Below are 27209 nucleotides of genomic sequence, written 5' to 3' on the forward strand. Positions count from 1 at the left end.
TCTAAATAATTATTTTTTACAAATTCGAATTTGTCAATTGTAAAGCTAGCACAAAAGCAACACTTTTTTTTTTATGATAAAAAAAGTAATAATTTCAAGAATATAGAGGTGTCAAGGTAAACAGAAAATTCAAATATCTTGATTTCTTCTTCTGAAGAAGAAAAATGCGCCAAATTGCATAGGATACTTGAAAGTAGTCCGCATTTATAATGTATGTGACATAGTATCTGTCTAATTTAATTTCGGATAAGTTGAACCTACCACAACTCAAGGTAGTTCTGCACATTTGATAAACTAAAAGTAATGGAATCACGTCATTTTTCCAGGTAGCATAGAATAAAATCGAGATTAGTCCAACTAATTTGACGTGATCTTAGGAAATATTGACTCGGATAATTGAGATAATTTTTTCATATGGGCAATATGTGATAAATACAGATATACTGCATACACAGACGTCATCAGCCGAGTTCCATCCGTCAACAGGTGTTTCGCCCCTTAACTTGGAACACCCTCTTGATGGTGGGGCAGGTAGGGCGATCAACCCCTACCCCATCTGTGTTGGCTTCCAGCATGTATTGCTACGCTGTAGCCAAAGCCAACATGAGGCTCTCTCAGCAGCTTTGCTGAGGACATGGACTGATGTCTTCCTTGTTGCTCCTTTGATGCCCAATGCCCCAAGCATTCTCCACACTGAACTGGATGGGAAGCCGCGGCATCCTACTTCTACAGGGAAGACCCATGTTTTCCAACCGTTCCCTCTGCATGTGTTGGCTAGCTCTTCGTACTTTTCCCTCTTTAACTCATTCGACTCTTCAACTCTCTCTTCCCAAGGCACTGTTAACTCCACCATAATTACTGTCTTTGGATTTCTGGACCAAATAACGATGTCAGGTCTGAGAGTTGTGTGGGCGATTTCTTCAGGAAATTGTAACTTCTTTCCTAGATCTGCCCGCAGGTCCCAGCTTTTAGAGTTCTGCAAGATACCTCTCTCTACTGTGGACACAGGTTTCTTCTCTCCTTCTCTAACAAAGTTGATTAAATGGCTTTTTGGAATCAGAGGTTTAACTTTCCTTCTTTCCTTTTCAAGGACATGTGCCAATTCGCCGAGGACCTTGTCATGCCGCCATCTGTACCGCCCCTGAGACAAAGCGGTAGGGCAGCCTGATAGAATATGGCGCAACGACCCTTTCTTCTCACAAAGTGGACAAGTTTGGTCTTCTGTCAGCTTCCACTGGTACAAATTTGTTGGCGTTGGGAGCATGTCATATACTGAACGTAGGAGAAAGCTTAGCTGGAGTGGTTCGTAAGTCCACAACTCGTTCCAAGTGAGTTTCCTCTCTGGTACTGTCCATTTTGTCCAGTTGCCTTGACTACCAAACTGAACTGCCTTTGCTGACCTTTCTTGCTCCTCAGACTGTCTAATCTCTGACTGTACCATAGATCTTCTCTCTTGAAGGTTAGCGTCCGCCCAACTTTGATGGCTTCTTGTACCTAGACCTTCTCTTCCTCTGTTCGTAGAGCCAACAATGTCTTGGTGTTTGAGACTACTTTCAGCCCTTTCAACTTCATGGCTTACTGACCTCTTTCTACCAGTTCGGATGTCTATGCCTGCACCACTGATCTTGTTATCTTTGGAGTCTCGCAGTGTGAGCAATAGACGAGCTTTTGCGACCTTAAACTCTTCTACAAGGGAGTTAATTGGTAACTGGAGTTTGTTCGAGTGTCCGTATAAACCAATACTTGTGAAGGAAGGGGGTAGTCCCAACCATCTCCTCAGATGTTTGCTGATGGCTTGTTCCAATTTCTCAACAGTAGTAAGTGGTAACTCGTACACCATCAATGGCCAGACAAGTCTTGGCAGGAAACTGTGCTGGTATATCCACGCCTTGAACTTTCCTTGAAGCTCACACTTGTCAATTCTACGTAAGCCATCATGAACCTGCTGGTGGAGTCTGTTTTTACTGTCTTTGTCTGTCATGGAGGAATCAAACCACTTCCCTAAGCACTTTATTGGATTATTGGCAAGTGCTGGGATTTCTTCATCCTGTATAAACAATTTAAACTTGTTCATCACTTTTCCCTTCTTAACGATCAGACATCTCGACTTTGCTGGCTTGAATTGCATTCTAGCCCATGTTATTGTCTTGTCAAGTGCCTTAAGGATCCATCTGGTCTGAATGTGGCTCTCTGTTGTCACGGTCATGTCATCCATGAAGCCTCGATTTGATGGAAGCCTGATGCCACTACTTGTCTTGGGTCCTCTTGTCTCCCTTTCAGCTGCCTTGAGGATCATATTCATACCCATTACAAATAGTATGACGGAGATCGTACAGCCTGTGACAATTCCCTTCTGTAGTTGCAACCAGTTAGTGGTGAACCTACTACATGAGAACCTCAGATGAATGTTGTCAAAGTAGTTCATGATGAGGCTTCTTGCATGGTCAGGAATATGGTAGTGTTCTAATGACTTCTTGATCAGCTCATGGGGTATTGAACCGTATGCGTTTGCTAAGTCAAGCCACACCACAGTCAAATCTCTATACACACACTCGCGTCAAACACTCAAAAGGCCAAAATAGTTGAAGCAATTTCCGATCAAATTTTCATTGCTGCCGACATTTTCCATGCTGTAGTTTTAAATGCCCATTATTTAACGAATTGGCCATAAATTCAAATAAAACATGTATCAAAAGGGATTCAATTCCTCATTGATTTATGTAAAAATTATCAAATAATATCCAAAATTACGAATTTTCTGGTGAATTAACCTATGTATGTATGGTACACGATTAACGTTTACCGTTTGTACACGCCAGTATGCGCAAGCTGAACGTCGAATTATTTTCACTAAAATCAAGATTAAACAGATTTGGTGTAGATTGTCGGTAAATAGCTATACATAGCTAATGTTTTCCTGTTTATAATATATATTATATGCACAGATTTTAATATTTAAATAGATTTGTATTGTTGTATTGTATAGATATATCCTGGGCAAGGATATTACTGGTATTTGCTATAAAGTGATGAAGTGATAGTAGGGTAGAGTATAAGGTAGTCTCAGTTTTCCGACTGCAAGACTAAGGCAAGACCAATTTCACAGAATAACTGCCTCTACGTCTCAAGTAGTTAGGATCAAAACTGTGGTGAAATTGACGGAATTTAAACTTAATGGTTTGAAGGAAAACATTCTGCAATGTTTTGAATGGTTAGTGGGTTGTGGGCGGAGTCTCTATATATATCAAAGAGCCCTTTGTGCACAATTAGTTGGGCTAAAGTGTAAGGGTGCACTTATACTGCCTTGCAATTGAGCTAGCTTTTATGGCGACGTGGTAGTGTCAGCCTTAAGTGTGAGAGGTCAGGGGTTTGATTTCAGGTCAAGACTGAAATATTTTAAGTCTGTTGCATTTGGCTCCCAACGTAAATAACTCATAAATATAAATGGACACCTTGGAACATCCCACAGAGGTTCAGATTCCAGGAATTTGAGGATGAATTCTAAAATTGAGGGGGTGTATGTAGTAGGGTAGAGTATAAGGGTGAACATACTTCCTTGCTATTGAGCTAGCTTTTATAGGTAGAGTGTCCGCCTTAGGTGTGAGAGGTCCAGGGTTTGATTCACGGTCAGGACTGAAATATTTTCAGCCTGTAACATCAAGAACTACATTAACATAAAAAGTTCATTACCTTTAAAAGGCTCTAAGTCACCACTTGACTTGATAACAGTTTTATCATGTCCTGTAAAAGTTATTAATTATATTAAGTAATTTCCCTAAATTCGTAATAGGGCCCTGGTTTGAAAACTGGTTACTCAATGTAAATGCATAATTATTTAGTTGGCCATGGCTATCAGCACGACGGGCTTGCCATTCATTTTCTCAGTCCGCACAACTATGACTTGCCGACAGTTGCTTTATCTGCATAGTGGTAGTGTGGGTAATATTCTTTATCCTCGGGACCATCGTGGTAACCATCATGATGATTATTTTCATTATATGCACAAGAATCATGCCTTGAAAGTGGAACATGTTGATTTTACTTGTGTTCCATATGACTAAACATACTATACCGTACATATGAAAAATTAAGTTATTAATTATTCATGATTTTTTAGCTCTACTTTTCGAAGAAAAAGTAGAGCTATTGCACTCGCCCCGGCGTCGTCATTGCTGTTGTTTAAAGTTTTTGAAAAAGTCAAATATCTCTGTTACTATCAAAGCTATTGACTTGAAACTTAAAATATTTATTTACTATCAAAGTCTACACCAGGAGAAACAATCCCCATAACTCTGATTTGAATTTTGACAGAATTATGCCCCTTTTTAACTTAGAATTTTTTTTAAAAATTTTGATAAAGTCAAATATCTCTGTTACTATCAAAGCTTTTGACTTGAAACTCAAAATAGTTATATACAATCAAAGTCTGCACCAAGAGACACAATTCCCATAACTCTGGTTTGAATTTTGACAGAATTTTTTAACTTAGAATTTTTGGTTAAAGTTTTTGATAAATATCTCTGTTACTATCAAAGCTTTTGACTTGAAACTTAAAATACTTACTTACCATCAAAGTCTACACCAGGAGAAACAATATCCATAACTCAGATTTGAATTTTGACAGAAATATGCCCCTTTTTAACTTAGAATTTTTTGTTAAAAGTCAGATATCTCTGTTACTGTTAAAGCTTTTGACTTGAAACTCAAAATAGTTATTTACTATCAAAGTCTACACCAGGAGACACAATTTCCATAACTCTGATTTGAATTTTGACAGAGTTATGTCCCTTTTTAACTTAGAATTTTTTTTACTGGCAAAGCTCTAATTCAGATTTAAGCACTGAGAAAAGTCGAGCATGCTGTCTTACTGACAGCTCTTGTTTCTGCTTATCATATCTCAATAGTACCAGTTATTTCTTGCAACCCTTTGATAAGCTAACAAGCTGCGACAATGTGCAATAATGATGGTATAATTATTTTGTTTTATCTGCGACATATTGAATTACAAACATAACCTGAAAAGTTAGAAACACAGAATTAAGGTATAATAACATGTTATCTAAGGTACGAAATTTTACGATTTTTGGTGCATTCATTTGATTTATTTGTTCTGCAATTAATTGATAATTATTGACTAATTTAATTATTAAATTAATTGAAAACCAGTATGGCCTATGAGTCTGGGTAATATTACCATTTTCGTGATGTTGTTTTATTATCTATTTTACATCATTTGATTCAATATTTGAAACAATCAGCATGATGCTAATAAAATACTAAAAGTCATTTAAGGTAGTTCTGCACTTTTGATAAACCGGAAGTGATGGCGTTACGTCATTTATCCGGAAAACGTAGAATAAAGCCTGGATTCGGCGTACGGAAATGAAAATAATTTTATGATTTAATCAAAACCTGTGAGTAAATTTATTACAATGGCACTATTGCTATATTTCTAAAAGTCAAAATATGATATCAAACATATGACACGTTAAAAAATTTAAAAAAATGTCTTAATGTTAGCGTGAAATGTCCAGTTCACTTTAATCTTGGTCAAATATCTCAAAAATAAGCACACGGACCTATACATTTTATTTCACCAAATTATAGACCATGTGTTTATTTAAAAGTGTGAGAAGTTTCATCAAAATCTACATTGTAGAAAAATTTCTATTACCGAAAATTTTATGAAATTTATGATTTTCCCATAGACTCCCATTATGAAATATTGCGTGAGGTTCAAATTTTTCAAATCAGTCTAGCAAAAAATCAAGCACACGACCCTATCTTTTTTATTTGCTGAATTTTCTAGGTATATTCTGGAGTTTTGAAAAATCAGAGTTTAATCAAATTCTACATTGTAGAAAACATTTCGATCCAAACGTGCAGAACTACCTTAACTGTGATATACCTTATGCCAAAATAGCAGATGTAGTCTTAAGTCGACACGCACTCTGTGCAGATAAAGGTACTTGTCAGCAAGACTGTCATGCGAATAAGAAAAATGATAGGCATAACTATTGTGCCGATAGACACTTCCTGTCTAATTATAAAATATGTTAGTGAAATTTGAGCATGGTACATTTCCTAAAGGTTGTAATATAACTATCATGCAGTCCAGTAATTGCAGTTCTGTACAATAAAAGAACAAGTGAGTACTTCTAACTTTACTTTTACAGGTGTGAAGATGGCAGAAGGTGAGAGGAGGTCTGTGGTTGATGAAAGGAGGTATGCCATTGTTACAAAGGAATCTATAGTAATGATGGCAGAGTCAGGTGGCCATGATGATATTGATGATACTATTGCTGGTATTTTAGGAGAAGATGTGAGCTACAGATTGAGAGAAATAACACAGGTAATTAATTATGAAACTTGGAGCTTGATTTTGGGAGGATTTACCTACATGTGAAAAACATGTGTATGAATGCTTTATATGTACATGTAAAAGGGGACATTCTATGGGAAAACTTGTGGCGACAGACAGTCGGCATCTTCAAAAGTTGTCAGCTCTCAGACTTTGAGTAGTTCTTATCGACTTGTTCAGATTTGATAACCATCTAGACCACCAGCCCACCATGTGTCCGTTTTGTACCTTAAGCACTTATAGTCACATTGTTTATGGGCATTTTGTAATAACTAGGTTGAAAAGCGGCTAGGTATGTAGTCTTTGTCAGTCTGAAGTTATGGTCCTTGAATTAGTTGAAATTGAGAAAGATGACAATAGTCAACTCAATAAGTGGAGTAATATGAAAGTCAAAAGTAATTAGCTGGGACGGGTATATATTTTGCCAGTTTGGCACTCTTGTTTGTTTATATCTAATCATTTTATAAGAAAGAAACATGAGCAGGATTGTTAGTACATGTATTCTACATGAAGATGCATTATTATGTAAAGTAAATAACAAAGTGCAGTTTATTACAAAAATTAATACATGCTTTGTGTGCTTACTTTATTTTTCATACAGAAAATCCTTTTGCGTGTCATCAAAACATGGCATAATTTATCTATCGCTATTGATTTCTAAATGAGTAATTCATATAATAATATTAAAATGCAATACATATTACTCAAAATACAAGCCAGACTGTGTCTTACTTTAATCAATGAATTTGTATTCAAAAGGAAAGATTTAACAAAAAATTGATTGATGTCAGAGATTAATATATGCAAAATATTTAATGTTTTACATAATTATTTTAAAAGTTGCAAGTTTATTATGGCCTTTATACTGCAGAAAAGTGCTCAGTTTATGAGACATGCTAGAAGAAAGCGTTTACATACGGATGACTTCAACAAAGCTTGTAGACACAGTGACATACAGGTAAATACTTGTAAGGTTGCATGACAGTGTAATGTTTGTGTAAAATTTCAAATATTGGGTCATACTTTAGCTTGACAAAACAAAGTTTATGGTGAACTGTCCTACTTGCTATGGTGTTGGCGTCTCTACCCACACACCCTTTGCTTAAAGTTTTGGTGCACTTTTTCTTTATCTCTTTTATTACTTGATGGATTTGTGTCAGACTTTCTAGTAGAAATAGTGATTCCTCATCAAACTCCCGTCATGTGATGCAAGTGCTATAATACTTGCACCAATATTTCATGAATAATGCCCCATTTTTACTTAGAATTTTAGTTGGTGCACTTTCCGTCTATTTGTGTTATTATTAAATAGATTTGGTTCAGACTTAAACAATTTGTTCCATATCATCATCAGCATCATACAACATGAGGGCTATCTCTATGGCATCAGTACCAGGAACTAAGCCCATTTGTTACTTAGAATTTCCGGTTTTCCAGTTTTGATGCACTTTCATCTTTCATCTTTAAATCTTAGTATCACCATTTAGCAAGCACTATTTGAGCCATGCCATGAGAAAACCAACAAAGTGCCTTTGCGACCAGCATGGATCCAGACCAGCCTGCGCATCCATGCAGTCTGGTCTGGATCCATGCTGGTTGCAAAGGCACTATGTTGGTTTTCTCATGGTATGGCTCATTTTATGTTTCAGCCTGTTCATGGGCATGGGTCTAGTGAGACTCCGGCACCTTTCCATCATATTAAGACAGATATTGGAGAATCTATACATTTTACTGATGATCCAGAGTTGAATCTAGCAAATGTTGCAGTAAATGACTACATGCCAAAACAACTTGGTGATACAACAATTAAAGGTAAATTATTGTAATATTTATGTTATTCAAACACGTATCTTTTAAATTTATCCAGGAAATTTATGCTGAAAACTCATATGGCAAAGAAGGCTAACAGAAATTGAGCATTGTTGTTACAGGTGGACATGACTGAAAAATTGTTGAGAAAGACGTTAAACCCGAACACACACACATACTTATACCTCTGTAAGGCTTCTGCCTGTCTGTAAAGTCTAAAATTTAATGTTAGCTTTTTCACCAAACCAGTTTCTTTATCAAATTAACCTATCCGAGTGTTTTCTCTGAAGAAGTTTAAGTACCTAAACTGTACTGTTTTCTCTAAAGAGGTTTAACTGCACCCGAACGGTACTGGCTAAGTTACAATGTACTGTTATGTATATCCTTTATTGAAAGATATGTATCTCAAAGTTCTGAAAATGATGGTTATATATTTAATGTTTATAGTTCACTGACTGGCTAAAATGATGGTTATATATTTAATGTGTATAGTTCACTGGTTGGCTGTTGAAGGAGTACAGAAAACAGCACAGAACCCACAAGGTAATATTCTACTTACCTCCCTTACCCCTTCCTCTCCGCCGGCTTAGCTCAGTAGGAAGAGCACAGGTCTATGGACTGCAGGGTTGTGAGTCTGCTCCCTGGGTAATGCATATGTCCTATTTGACAACTGTTTAATTAAAGACATTGTGTCTAGAATCATTTGTTCTCCATGTCTGATTGATGTGGGGAAGTTGGCAGTTACTTGCAGAGAACAGTTTAGTGCTGGTACAGTATCCAGGAACACTGGTTAGGTTAACTGCCCATTATTACATAACTGAAACACTGTTGATAAAAACAATTAAACCTTTTTCATTGGTTCTTCTCAGTAGTGTAAGAATATGAATGTTGTTATAAGCTCAGTACATGGTCACATTGTCTGTGTGACTACTTGACAGATGAAAGCATATCGGGTCATTAATCCTCAACCTCTGACTTATGTGTGGAAGTTGTCAGTTACCTCTTTTGGGGAGAATATATGTGTACTGAAACAGAATTCAGGACAGGAACACCAAAAAGGTCAACTAGGTTAGCTGAATGTCCTTAACTGATGTTTGAGAAATATCAAAATTTTATAATGTTTATTGTTTAACTGACTGAATAGTTCTGTTGTTTTTATAATTTGTAAATTTTTGTTGAGGGCCCTATTTATGGTAACAAATTTAATAATTATGGATATTTTATCAGACAATTAATGGAAGTAGTCACTTCAGGTATCGTAACCTTTAGCTTGCTGGCAGCAAATGACTGCCTTTGCGACCTTTGCAGACCAAGATCAGCCTGCCGTGCAGGCAGTTCATGGTCTGCACTGTTCGCTGTTAAGTAAATAAATTTTTAGTTAACACCCGTTCGAATAATGAATGGTACTTCCCAGACTGAATGATGGACTAGTCCATTGTAAAAATTTAGCAGGGTAAAGGTTAAAATAAATGTGAATTCACATTGTAGGTAACAAAGTGGAGGCAAGTGGGACACTGATGAAATATTTTGATAAAATAACACAAGCTGTGCTTGGACTGGATTCAGAAATGATGAAGGTAGGGAGTTTTTCTTCTTCTTTATGTATTTGTTGAAATAAAGCAGTTTACCTGTGATTTATTGAAAATAATGAGTAATATTTACAATTATATGAACTATGAATAAATGAATTCTAATTTCCCAGAATTATCGCTCATTGTACAAAATACCATATGCTTTTGCAGAGTTTTCACTTTTGTTGAAAAAATGTTTTTTGAACAGTTATGAAATAAGTGAAATTGACCAATGAGAATTCATATAATTATGATGTTGAGGTATTACTGAAAATGGTCATAAAATCACTCTATTTCACAGATACTAAAAATAGAAAGCTATGATTCATATCTAGTTATAAAACAGTTTGAACTTTTCAGCTGTTCTTTATAGTATATTTCTCGATTCAAATTATTTTACTTAATGAGAATGTCATAACGTTATACAGCAAAAAATAAAATAAAATGGAACTTTATGTTGTGTGCGTCTTTCTAACGTCACAACACGTCTGACGTCATGTCTGTTTACGCGTGTCTGTTTCCTGCGCTGAGATTAAAAATTGTTGCAAAATGCACATCTCAACGTAATTGAGCTTAAAATAAAAAGAAAATTTGTATTTCGTGAAAATATTTGAAATTTTCTCACTCCTCAGTGAGATATATTCCATATTCACTCAAAAGAAACAAATATCCTCTATATATGCACCAAAAAATACTGAAATATTGAAATTGACTTCTTCCTCCGTCAGCATTATATTTTCTAGTGCAGACCATACCATTTATTGTATAATGTAACAGTTGTGTTATAAAATGAATCAGAAATGTTTACACCCAATTAGTCATATAAATAATATTCTATTTTCTGTTATATATTGTAGACAGCCCTGTCAGACCTAAGAACCAATGCTAATATATCTACACTATTGCCCCATTTTGTCAGTTTTGTAGCCAATGGGGTGAGTAGATCATTCTGTAATTTTTCTTTGATAGAACATTTCTCTTAATAATCATTTAACGGTCGGCAGCTTTCCTTGTTTTGTCTTGAATTGATGGCTCACAGCTATTTATTTTCTAGCAATATTCTGTTGGTATTGACACATGTTTTAAATTCACAAGTTGTGCACTGTTCATGGAGGTAAATTTAACCATCATAAATGTAACAGAGTACCTTGCATATAATTCCAAGGTTTGTTATTATCTGAGAGATGATCAGTTGCCTGTACTGTGCTACAGTAGTATATTCTGTACTGAATGCCAGAAGCTGCAATCTGTCTGGCAAGTTTGATAGTGGTGTCAAATCCAGATTTTCCTAGTCTGTGAGAAACAAGTTCATACAAAAGATTTGTACATTGCAACCTCTGTAGAGCAACACCCTTTGGGAGATACAAATATTGACTGTTATTTAGAGGTTGTTGATCTGGAGAGGTAAATTTGATAGTATATTTCAGCTTAGGGAAATTTTGATGATGTTGTTATAGAGAGGTTTTTGCTTAAGAGAGGGCCGCTCTGGAGAGGTTGTACAGTACTTTAAAATACCAGTCTAACAGATTCTTACTCTCAGTGAGAAGGTCACTGTCTAAAATGAGTATATAAAGGGGAATGTTTAACTGTTGTTGATTTATTATGTCTCCCCCAGGAGACATATTGTTTTTGCCCTGTCCGTCCATCACACTTCATTTCCGAGCAATAACTGGAGAACCATTTGACCTAGATCCTTCAAACTTCATAGGGTTGTAGGGCTGCTGGAGTAGACGACCCCTATTGTTTTTGGGGTCACTCCGTCAAAGGTCAAGGTCACAGGGGCCTGAACATTGAAAACCATTTCCGATCAATAACTAGAGAACCACTTGACCCAGAATGTTGAAACTTCATAGGATGATTGGTAATGAAGAGTAGATGACCCCTATTGATTTTGGGGTCACTCCGTCAAAGGTCAAGGTCACAGGGGCCTGAACATTGAAAACCATTTCCGATCAATAACTAGAGAACCACTTGACCCAGAATGTTGAAACTTCATAGGATGATTGGTCATGAAGAGTAGATGACCCCTATAGATTTTGGGGTCACTCCGTCAAAGGTCAAGGTCACAGGGGCCTGAACATTGAAAACCATTTCTGATCAATAACTAGAGAACCACTTGACCCAGAATGTTGAAACTTCATAGGATGATTGTACATGCAAAGTAGATGACCCCTATCGATTTTGGGGTCACTCCATTAAAGGTCAAGGTCACAGGGGCCTGAACATTGAAAACCATTTCCGGTCAGTAACTTGAGAACCACTTGACCCAGAATGTTGAAACTTAATAGGATGATTGGTCATAAAGAGTTGATGACCCCTAACGATTTTGGGGTCACTCTGTTAAAGGTCAAGGTTACAGGGGCCCGCACATTGAAAACCATTTCCGGTCAGTAACTTGAGAATCACTTGACCCAGAATGATGAAACTTCGTAGGATGATTGGTCATGCAGAGTAGATGAACCCTAACGATTTTAGGGTCACTCTGTTAAAGGTCAAGGCCACAGGGACCTGAACATGGAAAACCATTTCCAATCAATAACTTGAGAACCTCTCGACCCAGAATATTGAAACTTCATAGGATGATTGTTCATGCAGAGTAAATGACCCTTATTGTTTTTGGGGTCACTCCATTAAAGGTCAAGGTCACAGGGGCCTGAACATTGATAACCAGTTCCGATCAATAACTTGAGAACCACTTGACCCAGAATGTTGAAACTTCATAGGATGATTGAACATGCAGAGTAGATGACCCCTATTGATTTTGGGGTCAGTCTATTAAAGGTCAAGGTCACAGTGCCCTGTTCATGTAAAATCATTTTTTGGAAATAACTTGAGAACCACTTGACCTACAATGTTGAAACTTAATAGGATGATTGGACATGCAGAGTACATGACCCCTATTTATTTTGAGGTCACTTGATCAAAGGTCAGGGTCACAGGAGCCTGAACAGTGACTTGAGAACCACTAGGCCACTAGTGTTGAAATTTAGCGGGATGACTGGACATGCCAAGTAGATGATCCCTATTGCAGCCAACCATCAGTGTCTCTTTGACTTTCGCTCCTGACCCCTATTGACTTCTTGCCTATAGGACTTTGCATTGGGGGAGACATGCGCTTTTTTACAAAAGCATTTTCTAGTTAACCAGGTTTTCAACGAAAACCTGAGTTATTAGATTGGGGTAGATGTCGGTCGGGTGTGCGGGCGGCGGCGGCTGCGTCAAACTGGTGTTTCCGGTCAATAACTTTTGTTTCGGTAAAGATATTTGAATAAAACTTGGTATGTATGTAGCTTATATCAAGACAAAGGCTGGGATTGATTTTGGGGTTTCTGGGGTCAAGGTCAAGGTCATTGTTACTTAAAATAGAAAAAGGGTTTCCGGTCAATAACTTAACTTAAGAATGAGTTATCATGATAAAACTTGGTGTATAGAAAACTTATATAAAGTTGTAGCTTGGGATTGATTTTGGGGTTTCTGGGATCAAGGTCAAGGTCATTGTTACTAAAAATAGGGTTAGGGTTAGGTTAGGGTTAGGGTTAGCATATCTTCTACATGCATGGAGGGATTTTGATGAATGTTGGCACAATTGTTCACCATCATGAGACGGAGTGTCATGCGCAAGAACCAGGTCCCTAGGTCTAAGGTCAAGGTCACACTTAGAGGTCAAAGGATACAAGAATGAAAACTTTGTCCGGAGCATATCTTCTTTCATAACTTTCATTACTTTTTCATTACTAGACGTAGGGAAAAATCGAGACCACTTTTCTGTAGTACAACATGCATGTTACATCCAATTTTGAGGTTTATTTTGACCAATCTCTACCTGGTAAGGATTTCTGTATGGACTTACAATATTTTTTTTTTGTATTTTTTTTTTTGTATTTTTTTTTTTTATTTTTTTTTTTTTTTTAAGATTAATTTCCCTTAGTTGTTACTATAAATAACTTATATTGTAACTTTTTTATAATTGACCGTAGGGAAAAACCAAGACCACTTTTCTGTGGTACAACATAGTTGTTACTTTCTAATTTTAGGTGTATTTTAAGGTATCTCTACCTGGTAAGGAGTTTTTTTGTGGACTTAGAAAAACAAAAGAATTACAATGATTACTAAACAACCACAAAATTAAAATTACATCTGCAAATACAGGTGCTAGAGTAAAGAAATTTGCTTTGACGGGCATATATTGTGACATTCTGGCACTCTTGTTTATTCTTATGAAAAGTGTTGAAAACCTGGTTTCGTGGCATTGCCGCGTTTCTTGTGTTATATGTTGATATTTTGCTGCAGGTGAAGACAGTGAGTCATGACCTAAGGCAGCTTAGCCAGCTTCTATACATGATACAGAGTCTTGTATATAACAGTGCTTTATTCCTCGAAGCTCAGCCATTTGTAAGTATTTCCAATTTAAATGTACAGTTATCAGAACATTTTATTTCAGCAACAGTTATAAAGTCACCATTATTGACTTCAGTTTATTGCCTACCTTATTAGGATTTTGATTTAAATAAGTTCACTAATATACACTTTTATTGTTTTGAATTGTAGTTGATTTCATTTTTAGCTCACATGTCACAAAGTGCAGGCTGTCTAGCGTCCCTAAAATTCCTACTTTTTCCTATTTTTTTTCAATTTGGCTAAAATTCCTATTTTTTTTAAAAAATCAAAGGAAATTCCTAAAAAGGCCCTATTTTTTCACAAAGATTCCTAATTTTTTAACTTTTTTGCAATGATCAAAAAGAGAAAATGTTTTAAATGTTGTTTAAAAGTTTTTCTAATTCAGAAAAAAAAACAGTTTAGCACAGTTCAAAGCAGTTTACCAGTGGATCCATGTGTTCAGCTTGTTATTGGTTGTGACTAGATGACAGAGATAGGATTTCTGAAGGTAAATTGTGATACTTGATAGATCTATTTCCCAATGAAGATTATCTGAGGGATATTTAGTGCTCCTTCGCTGGAAGTGTAGCATACACATAATGCAGAAGTAATACCTAGTTAATAGGTGTATATAGGTGTAGACATAATAACAAATCAGGTCAAATTCTGATTATTTACTTGGCCTGTTCTTCATAATTATGTAATATGTGATCACAGTTCAGATTTATTCTTTATACATGTATGTATTGTTTGCAAGCTATACAAGTTTCTAGTCAAATATGTAACTGATGCCCATCAACATTTTTATTAGACTATTAGATGTATATTTTTTCCCACTGCAATTTTTTGAGCTGTCAATGCTTCAAATTAACAAATTGTTTATTGTGGAATGTGATAGCTGAAAAGGGTGAAGAGGAGACGATTCTTGAGATTTTTCTCATAAGCATGCACTGATGTCAAATGTATGGCTTGGAAACAGTTTTTGAGTCGGCTAAAGGCTGAAAGCCTTTTGACGAGTCCTTGCTATCCAACGATTCTCTAAATGGACCAAATAACACAGTGAAGGGATGTAGTTCCATTAGATTTCTCAAACTTCAAACAGTTCATTGCATGAATGAAGTTAAGTTGTGTCAATTCCCTTTGCTATGACCAATATACGATGTAATCTGTCATATTTATGACTTGTAATTGTGCAATTCTCGAATGTAACTCATTAAGCATAAATGTGCATTTTAAGAATTGCGCAGGCTTACAAAGCTTGGGTAACATCCAGCGAAAGACAAAAAATAGTTCCACAGGGCTCCAGATAAGATGCGTATTAGCGTAAATTACGTATAGAAATAATGCAAATACGCATGTCTAATAATTTCTAAGCGTATAAAAACGTATATAAAATTACAGAAACGCACACAATGGTTTTTTAAAAACAAAATCTGAATCGTCTGGATGCGTTAGGTAACATAGCCGATCAGCCTTAATTCTCCCACATTGAACGTAAACACGCATCGTATGATTTCTATAAACTTTGCGTGGGTTGAATTTTGCAGTCAGTAAACGGATAAATTATCGGAAGAAGAAGCTCTTACTGGTTTGTTTAGTTACTACTGATATTAAAAATGATTTTAATTCTTATTTTTCGAGAAATAAACAAATCGGCGAAACATTAAATTGTATTTTCTTGTAGTTTTTGAAATCGAAAGTAGATCATCTATGTTTGGCTGCTTTCACGAAACCAAATAACTTTTTTATGAAAAGATTTAAACAAGAGGTAATTTAACCGTAAACTTCAATGTCAGATACTGCCAATTGCTGCTAAATGTCTTCGTATCATCACAATTTGTAAAATATATTGTTCAAACTGGAGAAAAGTGTAATCGTATCCGGATATAATATTTTGGGTAAATATCGAGCTGTGTTATGAAATTTTAAGTAAAAAACTAAAAACAAACTGAAACTGGTAGACTATACTGTCAGTACATCAATCATTAGCCGACTCAGGCCATTCAGGCCTTTGATTGTGAATTTGCTAATTTAATGACCTGTGCTGGTTTAATTTGTATTTTCTAAGTATATAAAGTACCTGATGTCCATGCTGAATGTTGTAAAACTATGTATTTGTTGGTAATAAGTGTGTTATAATTTCTGTACAAATTAATCATAGTTATGAGTTTGTTGAACACTTGTCTTAGTTCACTCTCATTTTGTGTACTCTGATATGCACTTTTGCTGGCAATACACTGTACTCCAGTTGACAGCATTTCTTACTTTTTGGCATTGTTTCATTGTTTAAAAAAATAATATGGTGTGGATTGTGATGGCTATAAGGGGAGAAGAGGAGGCCATAATTAAACTCTACAGTCGGACGTAGTAAGTGTATAGCTAGTGACACTGTGCTCTTTTTAATGTGTACTTTTAGTCAAAGTAGTTAATTCTCATTTCTGTTTATTTCCAGGATACAGCCAACAATAGCTGAAAACAGTGGAAAGCTGGTAGACGTCTTTTCTGTAAATAAAGCACTGTGAGTTACTTTTATGTCAGTCACATAAAGGTAAGCACATTACATGGTCTTTAAAGTCCATATTTTAATTTGAAAATTCCTAAATTTAGCCCTAAAATTTCCTTAAAATTGTACCAAAGTCCTAATTTTAACCCTATTTTTTTGTACAAATTGCCCTAAAATTAGCCCTAATTTTTTGTCAGGGTATGCTAGACAGCCTGAAAGTGACAGTGTGAGCTTTTGTGATCGTGCAGCGTCCGTCGTCCGTCGTCCGTCCGTGCGTGCGTAAACTTTTGCTTGTGACCTCTCTAGAGGTCACATTTTTCATGGGATCTTTATGAAAGTTGGTCAGAATGTTCATCTTGATGATATCTAGGTCAAGTTCGAAACTGGGTCACGTGCGGTCAAAAACTAGGTCAGTAGGTCTAAAAATAGAAAAACCTTGTGACCTCTCTAGAGGCCATATTTTTCACATGATCTTCATGAAAATTGGTCAGAATGTTCATCTTGATGATATCTAGGTCAAGTTCGAAACTGGGTCACGTGCCTTCAAAAACTAGGTCAGTAGGTCAAATAATAGAAAAACCTTGCGACCTCTCTAGAGGCCATAATTTTCATGGGATCTGTATGAAAGTTGGTCTGAATATTCATCTTGATGATATCTAGGCCAAGTTCGAAACTGGGTCAGCTGCGGGCAAAAACTAGGTCATTAGGTCTAAAAATAGAAAAACCTTGTGACCTCTATAGAGGTCATACTTTTGAATGGATCTTCATGAAAATTGGTCAGAATGTTCACCTTGATGATATCTAGGTCAAGTTTGAAACTGGGTCACGTGCCATCAATAACTAGGTCAGTAGGTCAAATAATAAAAAAACCTTGTGACCTCTCTAGAAGCCATATTTTTCATGGGATCTTTATGAAAGTTGGTCAGAATGTTCATCTTGATGATATCTAGGTCAGATTCGAAACTGGGTCACGTGCGGTCAAAAACTAGGTCAGTAGGTCTAAAAATAGAAAAACCTTGTGACCTCTCTAGAGGCCATATTTTTCACATGATCTTCATGAAAATTGTTCAGAATGTTCATCTTGATGATATCTAGGTCAAGTTCGAAACTGGGTCACGTGCCTTCAGAAACTAGGTCAGTAGGTCAAATAATAGAAAAACCTTGTGACCTCTCTAGAGGCCATACTTTTGAATGGATCTTCATGAAAATTGGTCAGAATGTTCATCTTGATGATATCTAGGTCAAGTTCGAAACTGGGTCACGTGCCTTCAAAAACTAGGTCAGTAGGTCAAATAATAGAAAAACCTTGTGACCTCTCTAGAGGCCATACTTTTGAATGGATCTTCATGAAAATTGGACAGAATGTTCATCTTGATGATGTCTAGGTCAGGTTCGAAACTGGGTCACGTGCCATCAATAACTAGGTCAGTAGGTCAAATAATGAAAAAACATTGTGACCTCTCTAGAGGCCATATTTTTCATGGGATCTGTATGAAAGTTGGTCTGAATGTTCATCTTGATGATATCTAGATCAATTTCGAAACTGGGTCAGCTGCGGTCAAAAACTAGGTCATTAGGTCTAAAAATAGAAAAAGCTTGTGACCTCTCTAGAGGCCATACTTTTGAGTGGATCTTCATGAAAATTGGTCAGAATGTTCATCTTGATGATATCTAGGTCAAGTTTGAAACTGGGTCACATGCCATCAATAACTAGGTCAGTAGGTCAAATAATGAAAAAACCTTGTGACCTCTCTAGAGGCCATATTTTTCATGGGATCTGTATGAAAGTTGGTCTGAATGTTCATCTTGATAATATCTAGGTCAGATTCAAAACTGGGTCACATGAGCTCAAAAACTAGGTCACTATGTCAAATAATAGAAAAAAAACGACGTCATACTCAGTTCAAAACTGGGTCATGTTGGGACAGGTGAGCGATTCAGGACCATCATGGTCCTCTTGTTGGATTTCTGACCTAGTTCCAAGGTTATAAAACAGACTGAGAATGCAGCCTTGCCATTGGTCAGTGTCAGATTTGTGCTAAGAAACACTCAATCAGGTGATGGTGTTTTGAGACTGGTCTGGAAACGTATAGCTTTGGTGGAAAAGGTGCAAAAAATATTAGAAATTTTCTTTCAGTTGATTCAAGTTCATGAGGTCAAGGTTAGAAGCATAAACCCCTGCACCTCTATTTCTAAGTTTATGATGTATTACAATAAATGTAATGTTCTTTTTTCAGCTGGCACAGTTGATCCAGGGTATAGAGTATTGTCTTCTGCAGCCTTTTACAGATAATGGTAGCTCCACGTGTGATCAGTGGTCACTGAAAGATTATGCTGCAAGGCTACTGTCTCATGTTATCAGGTAATTTATAAGTCTCGTGATAAAAATAAGCATGGCCTTTGTGGCACTTACCTGTATATTTGTGTTTATTTCTAGTCACCACAGGTTACCCAGTATTGGTGTTATTGTGCCCTGCAAAGTATTCAAGACTTCAAAGGGTGATTGCCTGTGGTTATTACATGACCTCTATTGTTTTTGGGTCAGTAGGTCAAAACCCAAGCTCACAGTGGCCTTGAAACTTACAACAGTTTCCCACCAATAACTGAAGATTGCTTGGTCTACAGTAGTCGAATTTCATAAGATGATTGGCTGTTGTCACTTGACCTGTAATGGTCAAGGTCGCATTTAACTCAAAAACTGAGAACTGTTTCAATGAATAACCAGGGAATACTTTAGCTCAGGACTGTTAATGTTCATGATATACTGCTTGCTGTCAGTAGACTATATATATTGTTTTGTTATAACATGATTGTCTATTGTCGTGAGATGACTACAGATGTCTAGGAGATTGAAGGTCAAGGCCATACTTTCAGGTCAAAAGTTCAGTCATGTGGCAAGGAATTTGTTCAGTGTGAAAGTTTGACAGAAGTCTGTATGTCTGTAGTCTGTTTTCCTCCACCTCTAATTCATGTTTGTCATTTACTTGCAAAAAGTCAGTGAGAACTGGTGAAGTATCCAGAAACACTGGATGAGTTAACTGACTGTCACCGTGTTATAGAAATACTTATGAAACTTGGGAAGAGACAAAACTTTATTTAAGCCATTTACCAGGAAATGAAGTTATAATGAGTGTACATTTATTTGCTATTTTCAGTGTCTGGGGTAACTCAGTGAATCATTTAGAGAGATTTACAGAGAAAACATTACGTGAGACACTGTATGATCACAACAAACCATATGCAGCGCATTATGGAGCTATCATGGGTCTTCTTTATCTTGGTTCAGAGGTGAGATATTCAGTCAGTTTTTAGCTCGACTATACGAAGTAAAAGGAGAACTATCCTACTTGACCCGGCGTTGGCGTCTTTCCGCGTCCCCACCTTGGTTAAAGTTTTTTTACACTTTCTCTTTTTTCATCATATCTCTGTAATTACTTGATGGATTTGATTCAAACTTAAAATAGTTATTCCTCATCATCACCCACATCATCTGACATAAGGGCCATAACTCCTGCACCAATATTTCATGATTTATCCCCCCTTTTCTTTTAGATTTTCAGGTTAAAGTTTTGATGCACTTCCACTCTATCTCTGTTATTACTGAATGGATTCGATTCAAACTTAAAATAATTGTTCAGCGTCATCACCCACATCATATGACACAAGGTGCATAACTCTGGCACAATTTTTTTTATGAATTATTCCCCCATTTTACTTAGAATTTCAGGTTAAAGTTTTAATGCACTTTCACTCTATCTCTGTTATTACTGAATGCATTTGGTTCAAACTTAAAATAATTGTTCAACATCATCACCCACATCATATGACACAAGGTGCATAACTCTGGCACAAATTTTCTTGAATTATTCCCCCTTTTTACTTAGAATTTTAGGTTAAAGTTTTGATGCACTTTTACTCTATCTCTGTTATTATTTGATTTATACTTGAAGTAGTTGTTCAACATCATCACCCACATCATATGACATAAGGTGCATAACTCTGGCACCAATGTTTCATGAATTATGCCCCCTTTTACTTAGAATTTAAGGTTAATTTTGATGCATTTTCACAGTATCTCAGTTATTACAAAATGCATTTGATCCAAACTTGAAGTACTTGTTCCACATCATCACCCTCATCATATGACACAAGGTGCATAACTCCTGCATCAATATTTTATGAATTATGCCTCCTTTTTTTTTAGAATTATACTTATATGTTGTTTTGATACACTTTATATTTACCTCTCTTATCACTTAATATTTTTGACACAGACTCAAGCTGTTGTGCAATATCTTCGTCCACCATTGGAGTCATTGAACTCTCCAATGACAGCTTCAGTTTCCTCAGATGTGTACAGTTTCACAATCCAGCATCGAAATAGTCGAGCGCGCTGTCTCCTGTGACAGCTCTTGTTTTGTTTGTTTGCAGAGTTTTTTAAGGGGATTGTCTCCAGATTTTTTGAATTATGTTTGCAAATTTGGAAATTGCTTTCATTAGTGAGCAATTGTAAGTAACAAGTAAAAAAATATAGTGATCAGTGAATGTCTGGCAGTTGAAGATCCATGATAATTGTAATGTTTGAACTGTCCATCCATCCTCATGCAGTTTCGGTCCAATTCAAATAACACTCAAAACTGTCATGCAAAGGTGTTGTGTTGTCAAATAGATGAAATTTAGATGCACTTTATACAATACTCATGAAATATCAGCAATACTGACTTTTATAGCCCCACATATGAAGTGTAGGGTGTACATAGAAGTTCATTATGTCCCTTGCAAAATGATACGGTGAAAACTAGTTTCAACTATTAAAGGGATTTTGATGAAAAAAATATATATATTATATGATCAGTATGAAGTGTAGATATAATATTTTTCAATGTAGGTCAAAGCATTGTAGACTAAATATAACCTATACACTCTGGACTTGCATTGTTAGAACATGGGAAATGTTAAATAAATTTCAATGAAATAATCATGTAGACAAAATTTTTACTTTAATTTATTAAGTGACTATTCAGCTGACTCTGACTAAATTTCAGATAATATACAAATATATTACATTTGTATATTATATTGTTTATAATTAACATTATATTTTCAGAATATTGAGCGAGTGGTATTGCCACATCTAGGGATGTACTGGCCATACTTAATGTCTGGATTGAACAAGTCTCGTCCAGAGACATCAGAACTACAGCACAGTGCATCTATGGTTTATGGTGCCCTGTTGGTATGAAACTTACATTACACTTACAGTACAAAATCTGTTACCATCTTCTGGTAGTAGCCATTTACATTCCAAAGTCAGTGATGCTTTATTAGTAAAATGCCATTCATATTTTTAGCCCACCATCATCAGATGGTGGGCTATTCAAATCACTCTGCGTCCGTGGTCCGTTGCCTTCTGTCCGTTAACAATTTCTCGTTATCGCATCTCCCCAGAAACTACTGGGGGGATTTTGACCAAACTTTGTCAGAATGATGTATTGGTACCCTAGTTGTGTCCCCTAAAAAATCAGACTGGTTCAACTATTTTTTAGTTAGTTATGGCCCTTTGTTTATTTTTATAATTCACATAGATTTATATAGGGAAAAACTTTGAAAATTTTCTTGTCCAAAACCACAGAGCCTAGGGCTTTGATGTTTGGTATGTAGCATCATCTAGTGGTCCTCTACTAAGATGATTAAAATTATTTCCCTAGGGTCAAATACGGCCCCACCCTGAGGGTCACATGGTTTATATAGGGAAAAAGTTTGAAAAACCTCTTGTCCAAAACCACAGGGCCTAGGGCTTTGATATTTTGTATGTGACATCATCTAGCGGTCTTCTGCTAAGAATGTTCAAATTATTTCCCTAGGGTCAAATATGGCCCCGCCCTGGGGGGTCACATGGTTTACATAGACTTATATAGGGAAAAACTTTGAAAATCTTCTTGTCCGAACCACAAAGCCTAGGGCTTTATTATTTGTAATGTAGCATCATCTAGTGGTTCTCTACCAAGTTTGTTCAAATAATCACCCTAGGGTTAAATATGGCCCCGCCCCGGGGGTCAGATGGTTCATATAGACTTATATAGGGAAAAGCTTTTAAAATCTTCTTGTCAATTATACCTACAACATTCATCTTTGGACCACATGTATAGTTTTGAGTGGCAAGATGAACCTTGACATGAGTTGACCTTGATCTTGACCTAGTGACCTACTTTCACATTTCTGTAGCTACAGCCTTCAAATTTGGACCACATGCATAGTTTTGTGCACTGAAATAAAATTTGACCTTGACATTGACCTAGTGACCTACTTTCACATTTTTGAAGGTACAGGCTTCAAATTTGGACCACATACATAGTTTTGTGTTCAGAAATGAAATTTGATCTTGATTTTGACATAGTGACCTACTTTCACATTTCTCAAGCTACAGCCTTCAAATTTGGACCACATGCATAATTTTTTACACCGAAAAAATCTTTGACCTTTACCTTGACCTAGTGATCTACTTTCACATTTTAGAAGGTACAGGCTTCAAATTTGGACCACATACATAGTTTTTTGTTCCGAAATGAAATTTCACATTGATTTTGACCTAGTGACCTACTTTCACATTTCTCAATCTACAGCCTTCAAATTTGGACCGCATGCATAGTTTTGTGTACCAAAATGAACTTTGATCTTGAGATTGACCTAGTGACCTACTTTCTTATTTCTGAAGCTGCAGGCTTCTAATTTGGACCACATGCGTATTTTTGTGTTCTGAATTGAAATTTGACATTGATTTTTACCAAGTACCTACTTTCACATTTCTCAAGCTACAGCCTCCAAATTTGAAGCACATGCATAGTTTTGAAATGAACTTTGACCTTGAAATTGATCTAGTGACCTACTTCAACATTTCTCAAGCTACAGCTTTCAAATTTGGACCACATGCACAGTGTTGTGTACCGAAATGAAATTTGACCTTGATTTTGACCTTGAGCTAGTCTTGAAATTTGGAACATTCAAAAATGGCTCAATGATGGGTGCCAGGATAACTCTATGATCTCTTGTTGATTTTTTTTTTTGGTCATGCTCCTCCAATAAGGTACCGTCTAGTTTCTGAATGTCCTTTTTAGCTCGACTATTCGAAGAATAGTGGAACTATCCTACTCGCCCCGGCGTCGGCGTGAGCGTCACACAAATGTTAAAGTTTGCGTACCACCCCAAATATTTTCAAAGTCCATTGAGATATTGCTTTCATATTTTGCATACTTGTTAACCGTCATGACCCCAGTCTGTAAAAAGGACAAGGCAACTCTATCAAGCATTTTGACTGAATTATGGCCCCTTTTCGACTTAGAATAAATGTTAAAGTTTGCGTACCACCCCAAATATTTTCAAAGTCCATTGAGATATTGCTTTCATATTTTGCATACTTGTTTACCATCATGACACCAGTCTGTAAAAAGGAGGAGGCAGCTCTATCAAGCATTTTGACTGAATTATGGCCCCTTTTCGAGTTAGAATAAATGTTAAAGTTTGCGTACCACCCCAAATATTTTCAAAGTCCATTGAGATATTGCTTTCATGTTTTGCATACTTGTTTACCATCATGACCCCAGTCTGTAAAAAGGAGGAGGCAACTCTATCAAGCATTTTGACTGAATTATGGCCCCTTTTTGACTTAGAATATGCTTATTGTAATGTTAAAGTTTTACTTATTGCTTATATTATACTATAAGTAGAACTTCTGTTGTCAGCCTTTAATCTGTGTCTGTTTGAGAGAAATTTTTCATGTAAGCAAGTTGCTCTAAAACTCCAAGGCCAGATGCTTCCAAAGTTAAACACATCTATTTTCTAGTCTTTATTTTATGAAAGTTTCAGTAAGCATATATTGCAGGAACTACTGGACCCAAAGTTTTCATTTTCTCCAGTCCTTTCCTGCATCATGAGATGACTTCACATGGCAATTGTCATTATCTCCAGCTTACATTTGGCAACATTATGCCCATTGTTCAAATTAGAAAATTTTGCTAAAGCATTTGTATGTAAGCGAGTATTAGGTGGAAGGGTTTCAAATAGTAGGCCATTTGTCATTTGACAGATCTTGTAAGTAAATTTCTGTTTATATTCTGTGATATATGGCACATTTCAAGCAGCAAATATGATAATGTATTATGATTATCTTGGAAAAATTTGAAGAAAATGTATACACAGTATAGTTGTCTTGGTTTGTATAACCACTGTCTTGTACAAGCTATACCGAACTGTAATAGTATAACATTTCAGTGTTACACTTAATTCCAGGTGATATAATTTAGCTGCATCATGAGAAAACCAACATAGTGCATTTGTGACCAGAATGGATCCAGACTAGCCTGAGCATCCATGTAGTCTGGTCAGGATCTATGCTATTTGCTAACGGTTTCTCTAATTGCAATAGGCTTTGAAAGCGAACAGCATCCTGACCAGACTACGTGGATGCGCAGGCTGGTCTGGATCCATGCTGGTTGCAAATGCACTATGTTGGTTTTCTCATGGTGCAGCTCAATTTGTAATTTTCACAGAAGCTTTATTGTTGTTGTATTGCAGCTGAGTGTGGAACATGTTCTGAGAAAATACATCAAACAGTTCAAAGATCAACACTTACCAGGAAAGACTAAGACTTCTAATGACAGTGTTTGCATTCCTCAACCACCTAAGGTCAAAGGTCAAGGATTATCTAGCAGTTGTGGATTTATGTCTATGTTTGATAAATCTCCTGTAACATTTTACATTGAAATGTTGGAATATTTTGGAGACAGTTTGACTTTGAGGTTACCCGAGATATTAGAACTGAGAAGAGATGTTTTTAAACCAGCGCCAAGGGAGATAAAGACATTCCTGACTGATACAGAGAGTCAGAAGTCTGGGGAGGAGTTGTTGGCAGAACTAGAGGAACAAGTTAAACAGGAACAGGAGGAGAAGAAGTTGAGACACCAGGAAAGCTATCTTAAGGTAGACATTCTAAAGTTTTAAAGGAGGAAAACGTGTCTTATACTGTTTGAACAGTTATACAGATTTGACAATATCTTAAGGTAATTATGCTGTAATACATGAAAGGTAGGATTACTAATATTGAAATAACATTGACCTGTAGTACCTATGCCTAAGTTATGGGCAAGTATTTCAGAAAAAAGCATATATGACAAACCATTCTCTTTGACCATACATTATATATGACTTTAATCTTATGTGTAACAAATATTTTAAACTTGCAGGTTAAACAAGAGCTGGAGTTGAAGGAACGTTCAGTAAGGTATAAGAGAGAGCATGAATGTCGGCAAGCTGACCGTCGCCAACAGTTACAGATAGCTCAACAACGTCAAATAATCAGTGCTGCTGGTGACAGTGATGCAGAGATAGATGTAGAGGGAGATAATGACAAATCTGATAACTCTTTCCAGTCCGAGAAATCAGAGGAAGATTTAGCGGCAGATATGTCTCTTGCTGTGAAAAGCTCTATAGGAGAACCCGGACAAGGAATAAAACTGACGTTCACAAAACGGCCAAAACTAACTCAGTTTAGTGGGGATTCCCCTTTCAGTGACTATGGTGATTATAGGGAAAAAGAATCTAAACATAGTAGAAAAAGGAAGCACAGTTCTTTAAGTCCTGATTTGGATATTTCAAACTATGAAACTGGGCCATCATCATTTTCCCATTTAGGTCTTTATTCTTCAGAGGGAGAAGGGAGTTCAGACAGTAGTGTGGGCCGGAAATCTCTCACTATGAAATTTAAAAAGAAAGATAATTATCCGGAATAAATTTTGTATCAAAATGACTTTTTTTCTTGTTTACACAGTCTTTGAAATTTTGACATAAATTTCTCTTTTACAGTGAAAGCTACTTGCCTTAAAAGGTTCACAACTCCAAGTGAATTTAAAGAAACATTGAGTGCAAATGAACTTTATGACTGGGTGTGTGACAGTGGTTGTCCAAGTTGTTTCAACTGATACTTTGGTCTGTCATAATAATGCAGTGATTTTACATCAAATATTTTTCATTTCCATAGTAGAATTAAATCATAGTGTAGCAGTCTAGCAGTCCCTTCGGATAGTTTTACTCCACTGTTATAAAAAAGAAACTGCCAGAGCTACAAAGAAGCAAAATTACTCTTGTGCAATATTTCCACAGATCTCTCTTAAACTATTCCTATCTTCTACGCATATTACTAAAGGCCTACAACTGACACAGTTCAATGAATTTAATTGATTAGTATAATCTTAGCATCAATTTATGTGATTTATGAGTTATTGGAGCTAAAACAAAAAATAAGACAACTATAGTGAAACTCATATAGGACTTTTAACAAACTTGTGTTTTGTTGGAAATGTATACATTGTCAAATAAACCCCAGTAAGAACACATTTGTTGATGATTCAGCTTTGTTACAGAACTTACAGAGTAGATGACCCCTATTGAATTTGGGGTTACTTGATCAAAGGTCAAGGTCACAGGGGCCAGAACATGGAAAACTGTTTCTGATCCATAACTTGAGAACCACTGTTGAAACTTCAGGGAATGATTGGACATGCCTAGTACATGACCCATGTTGATCTTTGGGCTA

General features: G+C 36.3%; 2 protein-coding genes across 4 annotated transcripts; one reads left to right on the top strand and one right to left on the bottom strand.

Moving 5' to 3' along the window:
- The first annotated feature begins 31 nt into the window (after window positions 1-31).
- On the top strand, window positions 32-26423 carry LOC123545060 (TAF6-like RNA polymerase II p300/CBP-associated factor-associated factor 65 kDa subunit 6L). 3 transcript variants are annotated; one of them, XM_045331330.2, is made up of 13 exons: window positions 32-116; window positions 6185-6352; window positions 7233-7319; window positions 8011-8173; window positions 8663-8713; window positions 9659-9747; window positions 10599-10676; window positions 14032-14133; window positions 18859-18983; window positions 19777-19909; window positions 21729-21857; window positions 25193-25597; window positions 25861-26423. In XM_045331330.2, the coding sequence occupies exons 2-13, from the start codon at window positions 6185-6187 to the stop codon at window positions 26404-26406; spliced, it is 2076 nt and encodes a 691-aa protein (XP_045187265.2). In that variant the 5' UTR covers window positions 32-116; the 3' UTR covers window positions 26407-26423. The 3 variants fall into 3 exon arrangements, with proteins under 3 accessions (XP_045187265.2, XP_053394893.1, XP_053394903.1); XM_053538918.1 differs by having other exon boundaries at window positions 35-116; window positions 6177-6352; XM_053538928.1 differs by lacking the exon at window positions 32-116 and adding an exon at window positions 308-326 and having other exon boundaries at window positions 6177-6352.
- LOC123524592 (uncharacterized) lies at window positions 548-2308 on the bottom strand. Its single transcript, XM_045302889.2, has one exon. It carries the CDS (start codon window positions 2306-2308, stop codon window positions 548-550), a length of 1761 nt encoding a protein of 586 aa, XP_045158824.2.
- Window positions 26424-27209: the final 786 nt, after the last annotated feature.

This window comes from Mercenaria mercenaria, chromosome 1 (assembly GCF_021730395.1).
Source record: "Mercenaria mercenaria strain notata chromosome 1, MADL_Memer_1, whole genome shotgun sequence".
Classification (NCBI taxonomy): domain Eukaryota; kingdom Metazoa; phylum Mollusca; class Bivalvia; order Venerida; family Veneridae; genus Mercenaria; species Mercenaria mercenaria.